The sequence below is a fragment of the Lynx rufus genome, unplaced genomic scaffold (genome assembly GCF_022079265.1).
Source record: "Lynx rufus isolate CCGP_SWC_20201006 ecotype Redwood Valley unplaced genomic scaffold, mLynRuf1.p SCAF_4, whole genome shotgun sequence".
Taxonomy (NCBI): domain Eukaryota; kingdom Metazoa; phylum Chordata; class Mammalia; order Carnivora; family Felidae; genus Lynx; species Lynx rufus.
Window position 1 is genome coordinate 51,430,176 of NW_025814856.1, and position 17,059 is coordinate 51,447,234.

The 17,059-nt window shown below is 42.7% G+C and overlaps 1 protein-coding gene across 4 annotated transcripts in view; it reads left to right on the forward strand.

Moving 5' to 3' along the window:
• The window catches only part of IRAK2 (interleukin 1 receptor associated kinase 2), a 62,924-nt gene extending 47,653 nt beyond the window's left edge, over positions 1-15,271 (forward strand). For 2 of the 4 annotated variants that reach the window (XM_047095642.1, XM_047095645.1), the window contains 4 exons: positions 1,548-1,610; positions 9,451-9,651; positions 12,903-13,194; positions 14,283-15,271. In XM_047095642.1, coding sequence (XP_046951598.1) covers positions 1,548-1,610; positions 9,451-9,651; positions 12,903-13,194; positions 14,283-14,395 — 669 coding nt within the window. In that variant the 3' untranslated portion in view covers positions 14,396-15,271. Of the gene's footprint in view, positions 1-1,547; positions 1,611-9,450; positions 9,652-12,902; positions 13,195-14,251 lie in introns of all 4 variants that reach the window. The other 2 variants (XM_047095643.1, XM_047095644.1) reach the window with 2 other exon arrangements.
• The last annotated feature ends 1,788 nt before the right edge of the window (positions 15,272-17,059 follow it).

Here is a 17,059-nt window from a genome sequence, read left to right on the forward strand (position 1 = left end):
ACTCTGGTTCCTCCTGTTAGGAACACTGCATTTCTCAGTGTTTTTGTTTGTCTGTTTGTTTGTTTGGTGAACACTGAATGATCTCCATAAAAGGTTCAGCACAGAGCCTGTCTGTACTAGGGGCAGAGGGAATGTCTATTTATTCATTTCCCCTCGTCCTTCGCTCTCTTCCTGGCAGGAGCTGGTTGGGAATCCCGTTTCAATTTGTTCCCATCCACTTGCTACGGGGTGCCCTCTGCTGCCCCCTCCTGGCCCCTGCCAGTCTGTAATTAATCCTGCAGGTCTGTCCTCTGGGGATAGGATGCCAGCTCAGATTTTAGGCACTTGCCTGAAGATCACCTAAGTGATTAAGGAAGAGAGTCAGGGGCACCTGGGTGGCTCAGTTGGTTAAGCGTACAACTTTGGCTCAGATCGTGATCTCTTGGCTTGTAAGTTTGAGCCCTGCATTGGGCTCTGTGCTGACAGCACAGAGCCTGCTTGGGATTCTCTCTCTCTCTCCCTTTCTCTCTGCTCCTCCCCAGCTTGTGCATGCACACTCTCTCTTTCTCAAAATAAATAAACTTAAAAAAAAAAGGAAGAGAGTCAGAATTTAAATCCAGGCAGTCCTGTCTGATCGTACACCCCTTAACCACTATGCTCTTATGTCTGCTGAGAATTTCTGTTCAAAGCAGGTGTTCCCTATAATAAGACACATATCATGGTTTGTCAAAGCTGTGGTGTCTTATACTGGTGCAGGAGTGTGCTCCTTCTGTGCGTGGGTGAATTAATGAACAAATAATGTTAATAAAGGCCGAGGAAGAAACATGCTACAGATACTGCTGAGACGTGCTGTGTAGAATAGACATATATACCCAGACTCCTCCTTTTCCTGAGACTGATGTAGCAATGCCTACTTACCACTTCGGATGGGTTTTTTAGTGAAATGATCTTTAAAATATAGTGTGTGGGCCCCTGGGTGGCTCAGTAGGTTAAGCATCAGACTTTTGATTTCGGCTTAGGTCATGATCTCACAGTTCATGAGATCGAGCCCTGTGTCAGGCTCAGCGCTGACACCATGGAGCCTGCTTAAGAGTCTCTCTCTGCCCTTCCCCCACTCATGCTTGCTCTCTTTTTCTCTCTCAAAATAAATAAATAAACTTAAAAATAGTATGTGTACATATATGTATATAGATATGTGAGTATAAGTATGTGTATACACATATTTATATATATAGTATGCATATATAAATATACATATTATATATTTATGTGGATATACATATGCATATAAAACTCATGGTAATACACACATATTTGCTTTCCATCATTCCTGACTTGCTATTTATTCAAACCTTCTACTAGCAGCTGGGTGTTGTGTTTAGTTGGAGGAGGTGTTTAGTGATACTCTGATGTTCCAGATTTGGGGCAAGTGTCTGTCCTGGCAAATGGCAGAGCCAGGCCTGGAGCTCAGCTTTTGTTTCTGAGAAGAATCGTCTCTCTTGGTGAGAATCTGCTGTCTGAACTTCTACATGAGTGTCTGAACCATGCTAACTGCATGTTCTCTCCAGGTGTTAGCTGAGGTCCTCACTGGCATCCCTGCAATGGATAATGACCGAAGCCCAGTTTACCTGGTAAGGGAACCAGTCACTTCTGGCTCACAGCTAGCAGGGGAGGGATCCGGAGGGCAGAGACCTCTACTGTACCCATTTTACAGCTGGTTATGAGGCCTCAGTCTAGGGTTTGATCTGCAAAGTAACCTTAACTTCTCTCCTACTTACCAGCCAGCCAAGAATTTATTTTTTGTGATAAGAGAACTCAGAATGTTTAGGGGAAACCCATTTCTTCTCTCCACACATCCAGCAATCAAATTGAATTTGTTTTCAAGTTGGTAAAAGTGAATTTCAGCCCTCTTAAATGGGTTTATATAATAAAAACAATAATTTCCATTTTGAGGGTTCAAAGAATTAGCATTCCTGTGTATATACATACAGTGTAATTTCAAAAATATAACAGCACAGCCAGACTCTGTGTTTGGCACCTTACATATATTATCTTTCTAAGTCATCTCAAAACCGCCACGAGATTGCTAGGGTCATTGCATTCACCCACACTTGAGAAAAGCAGGCTCTGAGATTTGCCTGAGATCCCAGCTTTACTAAGTGTCAGAGCTGGACTTCCACGTCAGGTCTTTCTGGACCACAGATCCTGAGTTCTTAACCCCAACACTTGGCTGACTGTTTAATTTGCATGACAGTGCAACCATATGAATTCAAGATTATTATCATCCCCATTTTTCTGATGAGAAAACTAAGGGCAAGGTGAAGAGATTTGTCTCATGCCCCCCAGTGAGATCTGTGGTAGAACTGGGATTTGAACCCATGTTTTCTGCAGAGTTCCAAATCCTTTTCATCAGTTTGAGAGGGGAGCACCTTTCCTGACTTGATGGTGAAGCCATGAGAGCAGTTGGTTTTTTGTGGCTGGGCCCCAAAAGCATCCCCTGGGCCCTGGGGTGGGGGGCTGAAGGCCTTCCTACACACAGGAAGCCATGACTTCTCCCTTTGCTGATCCCCCCAAGCTCTGCCACTTTTGGGCCACCGAGCCCCAGATACTGCACAGAGGTAGGTTTCAGATTTGATGTGGGGCAATTTGAGGTGGTTTCTCCTATTCTGACAGTTTTCTTTTCTTTTCTTTTCTTTTCTTTTCTTTTCTTTTCTTTTCTTTTCTTTTCTTTCTTTCCTTTCCTTTCCTTTCCTTTCCTTTCCTTTCCTTTCCTTTTCTTTTCTTTTCCTTTCTTTCTTTTCTTTTTTTCTTTCTGCATTTTATTTATCTTTTTATTTTTTAATTTACATCCAAGTTAGTTAGCATATGGGGCAATAATGATTTCAGGAGTAGATGCCAGTGATTCATCCCCTATGTAAAACAACCATTGCTCACCCCAACAAGTGTCTTCCTTAATATCCCTTACCCATTTAGCCCATCCCCCCTCCCACGGCCCCTCCAGCAGCCCTCAGTTTGTTCTGTGTATTTAAGAGTCTCTTATGTTTTGTCCCCCTCCTTGTTTTTATATTATTTTTACTTCCCTTCCCTTATGTTCATCTGTTTTATATCTTAAATTCCTCATATGAGTGAAGTCATATGATATTTGTCTTTCTCTGACTAATTTTGCTTAGCATAATACCCCCCCAGTTCCATCCACGAAGTCACAAACGGCAAGAGTTCATTCTTTTTGATAGCCGGGTAATACTCCATTGCATATATATGTACCACATCTTCTTTATCCATTCACCCATCAATGGACATTTGGACTATTTCCATACTTTGGCTATTCTGACAGTTTTCGTGAAGTGAATTCCCTAGCAGTCCTCTGGGTCTCCCTGGATGAATGTCACAGGAGAAGGAGCTTGTTTAGACATTTATGTAAAATTTTCTGGAAGGCATTTTTTGTTAATGGTTTCTAAAAATGTGGAGGAAGGGACGCCTGCTGGCTCGCTCAGTACAGCATGAGACTCTTGATATTGGGGTCATGAGTTCAAGCTCTATGTTGGGCATAGAGTTTACTTTATAAAAATGTGGAGGGTATAATTTTTTAAAAATCTTAATTAAAAAAAATTAAGATTGCACATGTATTTAAGATTTGGGTCAGAGATGAAAGCTGGTAACACCTAGTGTGGTCCATGGTAGGAGGAAGCTGGCCTTTCCTTCACCCTCGGGGGAGTGTTTCTGGCCACAGTGTTTTCGGAGGTCATTAGGTGGTTTCCATCAACATTTAAAATGGGCGTGCCTTCTGATGCAGCAATTTCACTTGTACATAGGGACACACACATACAAGGGAGGAAAGACAGATGGACAAGAACGTTGATTGTAGCATTATTTATGTTAGTAAAGAGCTGCAAACAAGTGAAATATGTGTCAACTGGGAGGTGGTTAAAGAAATGACAGTGTAATCACACACCGTGGAAATTCCATGAAGTTATTCATAAATAAGTTCATGAACATAAGTTTATAAATATTTATAAGTAATGAGGACAAAGTGTATAATGTGATAAATTTTGACATATGTATATATCTGCAAAATCATCACCAAGCCAAGCTCATGACTGTGCCTACTACCTCAGAAGTTACCTCTTCCCCTTTGTAATCCTCCCTGCCCATCCCTCCCACCCCCTGCCATCCCCCACAGCCATTGATCTGCTTTTTGTCACTGTACAAGGCTCCATTTTCTGGACTTTCATACAAAATAAATCAGAGAGAGAGTACTCTTGTTGTCTGGATTTTTCCACTCAGCATGGCTATTCTGAGATACATCCATGTTCTTTGTGTCAGTGGTTCGTTTCTTTTTGCTGAGTAATGTTCCTTTGCAGACATGTGCCACTGTTTGTCCCATCACCTGTTGATGGACATGTGGGGTGTTTCCAGTTTTTGATTGTTACACATACAGCTGCTAGGTACTGTTGTGTGTGGGTCTCACTGTGGACATGTGCATTCATTTCTGTTCAGGTATAATTCACACTTGTGAGGCGTATAGAATGGTGTACGTCTTAGAAAATGTAGACATTTATGTAACCAACACCACCACAATCAAGATATGGAGTATTTCCATCATTCCAGAAAATTCCCTTGTGCAGTTTTACAGTCAATGCCTTCTCCCCACTTCCAGCCCCTGGCAACTACTGATCTAATTTCTGACCGCATAGTTCTTTTTTGGAATATCAGATAAATGGAATCATAGAGTGTGTACCTGTTTGTTTCTGGCTTCTTCCACTTAGTGTGGTGCTTTTGAGATTCATCCATGCTATTTTGTATACTAGTCGTTCATTCCTTTTCTTGCTGAGGAATATTCCAATGTATGGATGTATGACCATTTGTTTAACACCAGTTGTTGGACGTTTGGGCCACTTCCAGGTTTTGGCACTTCCAAATAAAGCTAACATAAACATCTTATAAAAAAAAATAATGAGGGGGTGCCTGGGTGGCTCAGTCAGTTAAGTGTCCAACTTTGGCTCAGGTCATGATCTCTGTTTGTGAGTTTGAGCCCCGAGTCGGGCTCTGTGTTGACAACTCAGAGCCTGGAGCCTGCTTTGGATTCTGTCTCCTTCTCTCTCTGCCCCTCCCCACTTGTGCTCTCTCTGTCTCTCAAAAATAAATAAATGAAAAAAAATTTTTTTTTAAATAATGAGAAAGACACATATGTTCTGACAGGAAAATATCTCCAAGTGAAAAAAGCAAGTTCAGAATACCTTTATAGTTTAATCCCATCTTTGGCAATAAGTAGATGAATGAATAAAAAAAACTTGTAGCTTACATTTTCTTATTTGCAAACTGGGATAGATAATAGTACCTACTTAAGGGGCTTTAGTGAAGGTTGAGTAATATGTACCTAAAACAGTACCAAAAACAGTGACTTAGAGCGGCGCCTGGGTGGCTCAATCAGTTGAGTGTCCCACTCTTGATTTCAGCTCAGGTTGGGGGATCATGCCCTGGTGACAGGGTCTGTGCTGAGCGTAGAGCCTGATTAATATTTTCTCTCTTTCTGCCTTTCTCTCTCTTTCTTCCCCCCGCCCCCCAAAAAAATTAAAAGAAATTAAAAAGTTAAAAAAAATACCAGTGACTAAAATATAGTAAGCACTATATGAGTTAACTATTAACTATGATTACCGCTATTTTAATAACTCTTAAGTGGTTGCTTGCCACTATAATAATTATTACATATAACTAATATGTAACAAAAGTAATTATACCTATAGACTTCTGTAGCAGAAGGTCTAGGATAATAGAATCCAAACCACTAGCAGGTGTTACCTTTGGCAAGTGAAATTGAAGGGATAATCTGCATATTTGGTTCCAAAAACCCAACCGCGCCTCTCTCCCCCACTTCTCTGGCCTCAGGCATGGCCACTTCTTGAAAGCCCCTTTTGTTATGGAGAATTTCGAAGATGCACAAAAGTAAAGAGAAGAGTATAAGGAATCTCCATGGATCCATCCCATCAGTTATCATTATCACGCTTTTCTTATTTCTTTTGAACCCAAAAAACGTGTGTGTGTGTGTGTGTGTGTGTGTGTGTGTGTGTGTGTGTGTGTTAAAGCATAGCCTAAGGGCACCTGGGTGTCTCAGTTGGTTAAGTTGGTTGATTTCAGCTCAGCTCATGATCTCACGGTTGGTCATGGATGAGATCTAGCCCCCGAGTCAGGCTCCGCGCTGTGGGTGGAGCCTGCTTAAGATTCACTCTCCCTCTCCACCTGCTCCTCCCCCTCCTCTCTCAAAAAAGAAAGAAAGCATAGCCCACGTATTATATTATGCCACCCATAAAATACAGTTTTCTTAATTCCTTAATATCATTTAACGCCCATTCCATATTTAAATTTCCCAAGTTGTCTCCAAAATTGCTTTTTAAAGTTGGTTTGTTTGAAACTGATACACACAAGGTCCACATGTTGCCTTTAATTATGTTTCTTGAAACCCTTCTTTTTTTTCTTAAAGTTCTTTAATTTAGATAATCTCTACACCCCATGCAGGGCTCAAACTCATGACCCCAAAATCAAGAGTTCATGCTCTTCTGAGTCAGCCAGACTCCCCCTTGAAACTCTTCTAGTCTCCAACTGCACCCTTCCCCACTTTTTCTTTCCACATATTGCATTTTTGCATAAAGTGAGTCATTTGTACCGTAGACTGTCTCATGTTCCGGATTTTTATGTCGTTGTGGTGTTATTTCTCTATTCCTCTTATCCTGAGACTTGGTTAGATTCATACTCAGTGCTGCTTCCTAGATGGTGCTGGGTGCTTTCCACTGCATCACAACACGATGTGCATAGTGGATCCTTCTCCTTCTGGTGCTGAGGTTCATCAGTGGGTCCAGGTGGAGTTGCTGACTCCACTAAGTTCGCTAAGTTTCCCCATCACCCCCCCCCCCCCGCCCCCGTGCTCTTAGCGTCTCTTGATGACTCTTGCCAGATGAGATCCGTGATTTCACGGGGGGAGGGGGGAGTCAAATGGTGAGCTTCTGCCTCTACAATTCTTTCAGGGCAGTCGTTTTGAACAGTTTCTGACTCTGTTTCAGATGGTGGTAACCTCCATATCTGTAAATAACACCTTTCTGATGTTTATTGATGTATCAACTTTAAACACCATGACAACTTCTTAAAATATGTATATATAGTTTGGGGCGCCTGGTTGGCTCAGTCATTTGAGTGGACTTTGGCTCAGGTCATGATCTCATGGTTTCTGAGTACCAGCCCCATGTCAGGCTCTGTGCTGTCAGCTCACAGCCTGCATCCTGCTTCAGATTCTGTGTCTCTCCCTCTCTCTGCCCCTCCCCTGTTCATGCTCTGTCTCTCTCAAGAAAAAATAAGCATGAAAAAAAAATTTAAAAATATATTTTAATATGTATTTATTATTGAGAGACAGAGAGAGAGTGAGAGCACAAGTGGGGCAGGGGCAGAGAGAGGGAGACAGAGGATCTGAAGTGGGCTCTACGCTGACAGCAGAGAGCTCAGTGTGGGGCTTGAATTCACAAACCATGACACCATGACCTGAGCTGAAGTCAGACACTTAACAGACTGAACCACCCAGGCATCCCTATATTTATATTTAAATATATATTAATATTTTATATTATTTACGACATGGAGCTCCATCACTTTTTGCATTTTATATAGCATAAAATATTGTACAATATTTATAGTGCATATAACATTGTATATAACATAAAGTACATTGAAATATTTGCATATATTTACATGATTAACTACGTAAAATACTACATATTCTATGAAATATAATTACAAATATGTACACATATAACATACTGATTAAAGTATACATTATATATAACAGAATATGTGTGGAAAATTTATATTAAGTGTTTTATTATGTACACAAATAAATATATCACAAATATAAAACATAAATGTAAATGCTTCATATGTTAGTGTAATGTACAACAGATTGTTGTATCAATAACAATATGCTATAATGCTGAATGCAATATGCTATATGCTATATGTTATATCAATAAATATACATAATTATATTACATAGTTCCCTATACTATATTTAATATATTTAATCAATGTATTTAATATATTTGCAACATATTTACATATTTGTAAGTATGTAAATATATACTTATGAAATATTATGAAACATAATTTATACTATTTATGTTTATATATTTATATAAAAATATATAGCATAACTTTTGTCATATGCATAGTTTAGATTTCTGCTAAGTAGTATAAAATATTATAAACCTTATAATATATAAATATAAAATTTATAAAATTGTAAGTATACACAATATTTATATAGTAGATCTCCTATTAAATATATATGTGTTAGGGGCTCACTCAGTAGAGGATGTGACTCTTGGTCATGAGTTTGAGCCCCATGTTGGGTGTATGAATTACTTAAATAAATAAAACTTTAAAAAATAATAATGCTTCTTGAACTTTAAAAAATAAATAAATATACATGAGTCAGAATCCTACACCCTAAAATATGTATTTTATATCAAAAAAATGTGCCTGTAATTGTTAATAAGATTAAATTATGAATGTAAATAAAGTGTTTAGCATGTAGTACTATATAAACCATAGCTATTGCTACTATTTATCATGGTCACTAATAGACTATTGAATCTTTATTCAGTGTCGAGGGTCACACTTCATGCCTTAGATGCGTTATATCTTTTAATCTTTGTGTTAGTCCTATTATCCCCATTTTCCTGGTAAATCAACTGAGGCCTATGTTAAGTCCCTCCCTGGGTGGTACTAGTGTATTATGGAACACCTTGTACATATAGGGAACTTATCAGTTCTCCATTTCTGGCTTTTTTCCTTGTTTCTTGGATCCTTGTATGCTTTTATTTCTTAAAATCCTGTTAAAATTTTTTTTTTACATTTTATTTATTTTTTAAAAAAATTTTTTTTTTCAACGTTTTTTTATTTATTTTTGGGACAGAGAGCGACAGAGCATGAACGGGGGAGGGGCAGAGAGAGAGGGAGACACAGAATCGGAAACAGGCTCCAGGCTCCGAGCCATCAGCCCAGAGCCTGACGCGGGGCTCGAACTCACGGACCGCGAGATCGTGACCTGGCTGAAGTCGGACGCTTAACCGACTGCGCCACCCAGGCGCCCCACATTTTATTTATTTTTGAGAGAGAGAGGAGAGAGAGAGACAGAGCACAAGTGGGGGAGGGGCCGAGAGAGAAGGAGACACGGAATCTGAAGCAGGCTCCAGGCTCCGAGCTGTCAGCACAGAGCCCGATTCGGGGCTTGAACCCACGAACCGTGAGATCATGACCTGAGCCGAAGTCAGTTGCTTAACTGACTGAGCCACCCAGGCGCCCCTTAAAATCCTGTTTTCTGCGAAGTTTTGCAGCCCTGGTGTGTCGTGGGGGATGGTGGGGAATGTGCGGGTTGAATCCCACATCTCTGCAACTCACACTGGAGTGTTTATCCTCTTCTTCCCACAGAAGGATTTACTCCTCAGTGAAATCCCAAGCAGCACCACCTCACTCTGCTGCAGGAAGACGGGCGTGGAAAAGGTGATGGCTAAGGAGATCTGCCAGAAGTACCTGGAGAAGAGAGCTGGGAGGCTGCTGGAGGACTGCGCCCAGGCCTTGGCCATGGCTGCCTGCCTTTGCCTGCGGAGGCGGAATGCCAGCCTGGCAGAGGTGAGCCTCACTCTCAGCCTTTACCCTGGTGATGAGCCCTGCCCTGGGGTGGGTGGGCCTCCTGTCCCGGTGGCCCTGTGGTTCTGCTTTCCCAGGGACTAGGTTAACACTCGGGGTCAAGCCCTTTACCGAGATGTGATTTCATAAACCTGAGCCTTATTTGGTTGCAAGCATCACAACTTAATGGAGCTCATAAGAGCAAAGCAGGGAAGCCAGTGACCTAGAGTAGCTCAGGAACCTGAGGGCAGTGTGCTGGGGACCTCAGGAAGCCCAGGATCCCGTACTCAGATGTTAATAGAACTCTGCTTTCCCTGAATCTGCTTGATTCCTCCTCTCCTCTCCATAGGCTCCCTTTTCTTGACCTGTGTTTTGGTTAGGAGATATGGCCATGGGTATTATTTATATGCTATGGTTCTACCCCGACTGGGAGATCAAGTCTCCAGGTCCCAATTCCAGTCTCTCAGTGAGAGAGCCTGTTTGGCCTACCTAGAGTCATTGTCCACCCGTTGGCCAGTCAAGTAAGGCGAGGGGAGTGGGGCCCAGTTTATAAACCTGGTGGTCAGGGGGTCAACCCAAGAAAGCTGGAAGGGCTAAGTCCTAGAAGAAGGGAGCATCCTTAACCCATGGGCCAGGCAGATATCCCAGAAATCAACCATATCAGGGGCTACAGCGTCTTTCTATGCATGTGATATAGAGTGGTGGTTTCCATGGTAACAAGTATAGATTTGTGGTCCATGCTGGGTATTTCTAAGGACCAAATGATTGCCTGAGAGGACTCTGAGACTAACAGTGATCTTCAAGTGGTGTTTGGCAGAGAGGGACTCCTTGCAGTTACCTCAGGAGTTGCTTTTGGCAGCAAGAGGGCTCGGGGAGGTGCAGGCCCCACCCAGGACTACAACCAGACACCCCCTTTTACTTCACATAATTGTACTGAGTACTTAACACTTCATTTGAGGAAAGGGCTTAGTAGCTGAAAAAAAAAGTCTTTGAACACCACCGCTGTAGCCCAGGCCTGCCATTTTATAGATGGGCAAGTAAAGATCCAGAGAGGAAAAGATGAGGCCACAGAGTGAGTTTCTGTCAGAGCTCTCTGGACTCCACGTTCATTCCCATGTCCACCATATTGCACTGGGATGTGGCAGGAGCTAGAGACCCAAGTGGTTGTTCTTCGCCTGAGCTGTTCCAGGTGCCAAGTGGCACAGCATTCATTCAGTACTTGTGTGTTGGGTGGGGGGATCAAATCGGTGAACAAGGCAGGTCCAGTTCTGCTTTTCTGGAGCTCGCAGACAATGCGTAGTAGTCATCTGTGTGGTGAGCACTATAGCATATGATGGGGTCCCACCCAGGAGGATTTTCCCCAGGTAGTGATTGTAAGCAAAGAGCAATCCAAACAGAAGGAGCAGCTCCTGCAGATGTCCTGAGGTGAGAGAAAGCCTGGCTTAGTCAAAGGTCTGGAAGAAGGTGTAAGTGACTACAACAAGAAGCACATGGGGAAGAGTGGCTTGTGGTGAGGCTGCTGAGAAAGGAGGAGCCCAATAATTTAGGGCTTTGCAGGCACAGTTAGGATTTTGAGGAAGACACTAGGGGTTTGAAGCAGGGGCAGGACGTAATCAGATTTATGTTCTGAAAAGATCTGTCTCCCTGAACCACTTATTCTTTCATTCAGGCTTTCATCTCTTCATTTATTTTATTCTTTTGTTCAACGTATCAGTTAAAGGACACTCGATGAAACTGTTATAATGAGGAGACTCCAAAATACAGTGGTTTAAATGAGATAGAAATTTATTCTCTTTAGCTGAACAGCTTCAACGCAGGCAGTTCAGAGCTGATGTGGCAGCGCCACTTTACTGGGGACTCCAGGCCGCCTCTATATTTTTGTTCTGCTATCCTTACTGTGTGGCTTCTGTTTCAGAGTCCAAAATGGCTGCTCTAGCTCAGGCCATCACATCTTCATTCCAGCCATTGAAAGGGGGTTAAGAAGAAGAGGAGAACACACTCCTTAGCTTTTAAAGGTGTGACTTGGAAATGCACACATCACTTTTTCTCACACCCCATAGGCCCTAATCTAGTGACATGGCCACACCTAGCCACAAGGGAATGCAGTTGTGGCTAATATTGCAGTTGGCGAATATTTATTTGGTACATGCTCTGAAGATTTGTCTCAAGAGGTGACATTTGAACTGGACCTTGAAGGATGAGGAGGCATTAGTTATGTAGAATAAAGGAGATAGGGCATTTAAAGTATACAAAGAGGAATGAGAAGTGATCCTTGCCCTCAGTATTGCACAAATAAACTGGGAAGATGAGAGGTCATCTGGGTCATGGACTTGAAGACAAGCAGGCCTGGGGTCATTAGTTCTGTTACTTACTGGCTGAGTAGCCTTAGGCAGGGAACTTAATTTCTCTGGTCTTTTAAATTTTTTACCTATAAAAACTCACTGTGCATCACATTCAAATGTGCTTTGTAAATTGCAAAGGGACTGAGCAAGTGAGATGTGTCATCGTTATTAAGGGTATATCTGTCTGCCCTTTGTGCGTGTGTGTGTGTGTGTGTGTGTGTGTGTGTATGTATGTATGTATACAAAGAAGAAACATTCCTTGCCTGCCTCCCTCTGATTTCCTAACCTCCCTAGTCAGAAATGTCCTCAAGGGCAATATCTATATTACTTGGGGCGTTTCCAGTTGAAAGAGATAGAATTTAAGTCAAACTCTTAGTCACACACATACCCACACACACAGGAGGGGGCCTGGGAGGGAGTATATGAATGAGTGAATGAATGAATGAACTTATTGGCTCACATAAACAAATAGCAGACAGGAGACACAGGGTCTCAACCAGCAAAAGCGCATCTATCTCTGTCTTTGGCCTCTGTTTTATTCTTTGTGGGGGTCTTAATTTTTCCTGCTGTGAACAGGTTTTCTGTGTGGGTAGGGAGTCTGGATCTACCACTAGAAAGGAAACTGGAGTCTTTCCTCAATAAGCTTTAAGTAGAAAGGTCCCAGAGAAGGATTCTGGTTGACCAGCTTGGGTCACGTGATCAAACCTTAAATCATTAAGGTCAGAGGAATGGGATACAATGTTTGGTCCATCTTGGTCATGTGCTCTTTTCAAAGGCACATGCTCTCTTCTTCTAGACAAAGCAGCAAGAATCAACATTTGATTCTTCAGTCTCCCTCTTTCTCTCTCTCGGCCCGGGAGACCTGTAAGATTTTTGATTTCAGAGAAAGTTCTTATCTCTCCTCTCTCCAAGGTGTGTGGTTCTGTGGCCGCTGTGGAAGAGCGGCTGAGATATCAGGAGACGTTGTCCCCTTGGAGTGGGCTTTCCGAGAGCACAGGCTCTTCCTCCAACACCCCAGAAGAAACGGACGATGTGGACAATTCCAGCCTTGATGCCTCCTATTCCATGAAGGCAGCACCCAGGGCTGGGGATGTTGCCTCACTCCCCACTACAGAGGGCAGAGAAGGCAGGCTGCAGGCTGATGGGGGAATGCCGGCAGACTCCTCCTCTGGAGCCTATGCCAGTCCGGAGCCTCCCCAGGATGGTAAGTGTGTGGAGAATGGAGTGCTTACACAAGCTCGTTTATGGGTCTCTAACTCAGCCTGCCATTTGTTCCTTCTGTTGCTCTAATTCATGCGTTCTTTGATTTTTCAGCCCTTCACCTACTAGCTGACTGCACAAAGAGAAGCCTTGGGTGGAGGTCATCCTTTATACTTCCCTCTGTCTCTGGCTGCCTATGTCCAGCCCATCACCCAGTCCTATCCATTGGCCTAAATATCTCTCAGCTCCATCTGCTTCTCTGCATTGCCTGGCCCCTCTTGGCCAAGCTACTGTCTTCTTGCTGGATGACCACACAGCCTCCCTGTGTCCTCCCTGATCCACTCTGGCCCCTTACCCTGTCCCTTCTCCAGCGACCAGCCAGAGTAGTTTTTAAAAACAACTCATGTCACCCCTTGTTTAAAGCCTTTGTATGGCTCCCCATCATACTGAGGGACCAAGTCAGAATTCTTCCTATCTCTCTGTCTCCTCTCCAAACACCCCAGGCTTCCTTCTGAAATAAAAATTTGGAAGGCCTGGGTGCCGAGGTGGCTCAGTCAGTTGAGTGTCCAACCCTTGATTTCGGCTCAGGCCATGATCCCAGGGTGGTGGCGTGGAGCCTGTTTGAGATTCTCTCTCTCCCTCTTTGCCTCTCTTCCCCCACTCACATTCTCTCTCTCTCTCTCTCTCTCTCTCTCTCAAATTAAAAAAAAAAAAGACCTTTTTAATGCAGTGTCCTTGTCCATTACTAAACATGGCTTAATGAATGTCCCAGGCCCTACCTCTACCTACATCTTCCTCCCATTGGGAGAAGAGAGGAGGGAGAAGAGAGAGAGGGTGTAAGTGTTCATGCCAACGTCTCCCACCCATGAGAAGGAGCGTGGAAGGCCCTGCCTTTCTGAAAAGTGGGGGCAGGTGGCAAGGCTTCACTGCAAAGGCAGAAGCAGGGAAAATGCTCGTTATGCTCAGGACCTCATTCAGAAACCTGATTTAAGTGAGAAACTGACCAAGTCTGACTTCTAAGAATTATAATAGTAACTATTTCTAAATGTCGTTTGTTCAAGTTCTTTCTTTAAATTTTCTGTTGAATGCCAGCTACAGAGACTTCATGGAAGATTGAGATCAATGAAGCCAAAAGGAAACTGATGGAGAATATCTTCTTCTACAAAGAAGGGAAACTGGACAGCCTTGAACTTTTTGGCCCCTGATAACTAGAACACAGCTGAGGATCCTTGTCCTCAATTGGAAAGATGAACACCAAATCAAGAAATAGATCTGATGCCGAATCAAAATCTCCCAGGAAACACCACCCCCCGGCTTTCCTGGGCCGGGAAGAAAAGCTTCCAGAGTGAGCTAGGGAAGAAGGGACCTCAGCTTTTCAAGACAAAAAATACAGGAAGTCATCATCCTTTCTGGGATTTCTCAGTCACAGCGGAGTATTAGGAGACCGAAGTGTAAACCGCGGTCCACGGGCCCAGAATGTGGGCGATTTTATAGGTTTGGGCTGTGTGTTAATACTGTTACCCAGCTCACACCCCTCAAGAACTGCCGGGGAGTGCTGTCATTTGTACTTTCCAAAGTTAAGATCTCTGGGTCACATTTGCCACCAACTCCTGCAACTTCCATGGCCTGAAAGATTCTCAACTTGTGTGTCCTAACGCAGTTCTTAAATTCACATACCAAGGCCTCGAGTTTTACAAATGCCAGACACCTGGCAGAGGACTCAGTAGGTTTTCCACTTTCTGCATCTTGTAACCCACAGATATTTATTTAACGCCCACTCGGCACCTTTATCCTCCCATCCCACTGATGCTAATATTTTCAGTGGAGATTTTATTTTGAGAGTATGTATTATTTATGAGTGAATGAAGAATCTGGAGAGCTAGTTTCATGTCTGATTCTGCTATTTAAATCACTTATTTAATTTCTGGAACCTTGTTTCCTTGTAAGTAACACCTGTTCGTTTTCCTTCCTGGGGCTGTTGGGAGGAACAGGTGAAATGGCTACAGAAGTACTTTGAAAATGCACTTGCCCTGTTTTATAAAATAAATAAAAAGACAATAAATATAGATTTCTGCCATGTACTTAAGGTTTATGCAGTGGGTATTTTTTTGAAAAGTCATGTTGCAAATCTTTTTGGGAAACATCCTGTTTTAAATTCAGTGTGTCCTGTTTTAAATAGTCCTACTATTGTAATGATTTCTTCTTTTCGCAAAATAAAAATACATGGCAGGGGGGCACCTGGCTGGCTCAGTCGGAAGAACATGTGACTCTTGACCTCAGGGTGGTTGAGTTTGAGCTCCACGTTGGGTGTAGAGATGACTAAACAAATAAACTTAAAAAAAATACATTGATAAAGTTAACAGATATCTTGTAATTAGTTTTGATTGTATCCAGATGAGTTTGTTTGGGAAGGGTGCCCTGCGCCACGGGGTATCATTGAGTGTCTAAGAGTTGGGCGCTGCCTCTAAATGTTGATTGTTAGTAGCTGTGTGATGTGTCAGGTTAGGGAGTTACTCTGAGCCTCTGTTTCTTCATCTACACAATGGAGAGAATAAAAAGTACCCTTTTCATGTGTTTGTCATCAGGCCAAGGGGAAGAACTTGCTTGGTGAAAGCATTCAGTAGTCCCCCAAGAAGTTCAGCTTTGTACTGATGCGTAACAAAGATGAGTGCGCTCCGGTCTCAGGGGCAGCCATGTGTACTGACACCCCTAATGGCTGTGAGGAGTCAACTTTAAGCTCTAATGGCTGTGAGGAGTCAACTAGAGTGTGTGTTATATGCCCCAACCAGGACCTGGAATGTGGCAAGCACCTTACAATTCTGAGTAGGGTCTTTTCAGGACTAGTGCCAGTAGGGTACTGGTTATCAAGACATACCAGCATTTTGAGAATAGGGCTTCATACATTTCTGGAAAAGTCAGTGAAGGGGCGCCTGGGTTATGTCAGCTAAGCATCTGACTTCAGCTCAGGTCATGATCTCACGATTCGTGAGTTTGAGCCCCACATCAGGCTCTGTGCTGACAGCTCAGAGCCTGGAGCCTGCTTCAGATTCTGTGTCTCCCTCTCTCTCTGCCCCTCCCCCCGCTCATGCTCTCTCTGTCTCTCTGTCTCTCTCTCAAAAATAAATAAACATTAAAAAAAATGGAGAGGTCAATGAACCACTCTGACAATCTGATGAAAGCTACAGACCTTCTCCCCTCAACAGGATGTAAATATGTGCATAGACATTTGTGGATATGAATTCCAGGGGGGGCTCATGGGCACCATGATGTCTTTCTATGGATCCTTAGAGGGAAGGCCTTTTTTCCCCAAGTTAATAAATGTACATGACCAAAAAAAAAAAAATCCAGTACAAACCATTACATGCTAGGAAAAAAAGCCCTTTTTCCACTGGAGTTTTAGTCTCTTGCTTCTTCTCTCCAGAAGTTACCACTGCTGCTGTTTGGGGTATCCTTCCAAAGATGATGAAAATTTTATCTTTTTGCTTAGCGTCATTAATCATTAGATTTCATTAGAAAATTTTCATTCGAAGATCAAAACTGTGAGTTAGACATGGAGTTGGAATTTCTGGCTTCAGTGTAGGTATGTTTTTTCACATCCTTCCTGGCCATTCTTCCTCAACAGTACTTTTGGATTACTTTAGTCTTTTTGCCTGGTATTCCACTCTAAGGATATTTTATAATTTATATAATTAGCTTCCAATGCTGGATGTTGAGGTGGTTTCATTCTTGTTACTACAAAGTGCTCCTTCCAAAGAGGCTGTACCAATTTACACGGAATCAGGTATGGGAATGCATTTCCCCCCATCCTCAGCTACAAAGAATATTATCATGCTTCTTGATCATTGCCGATTAATAGGTGAAAATTTATA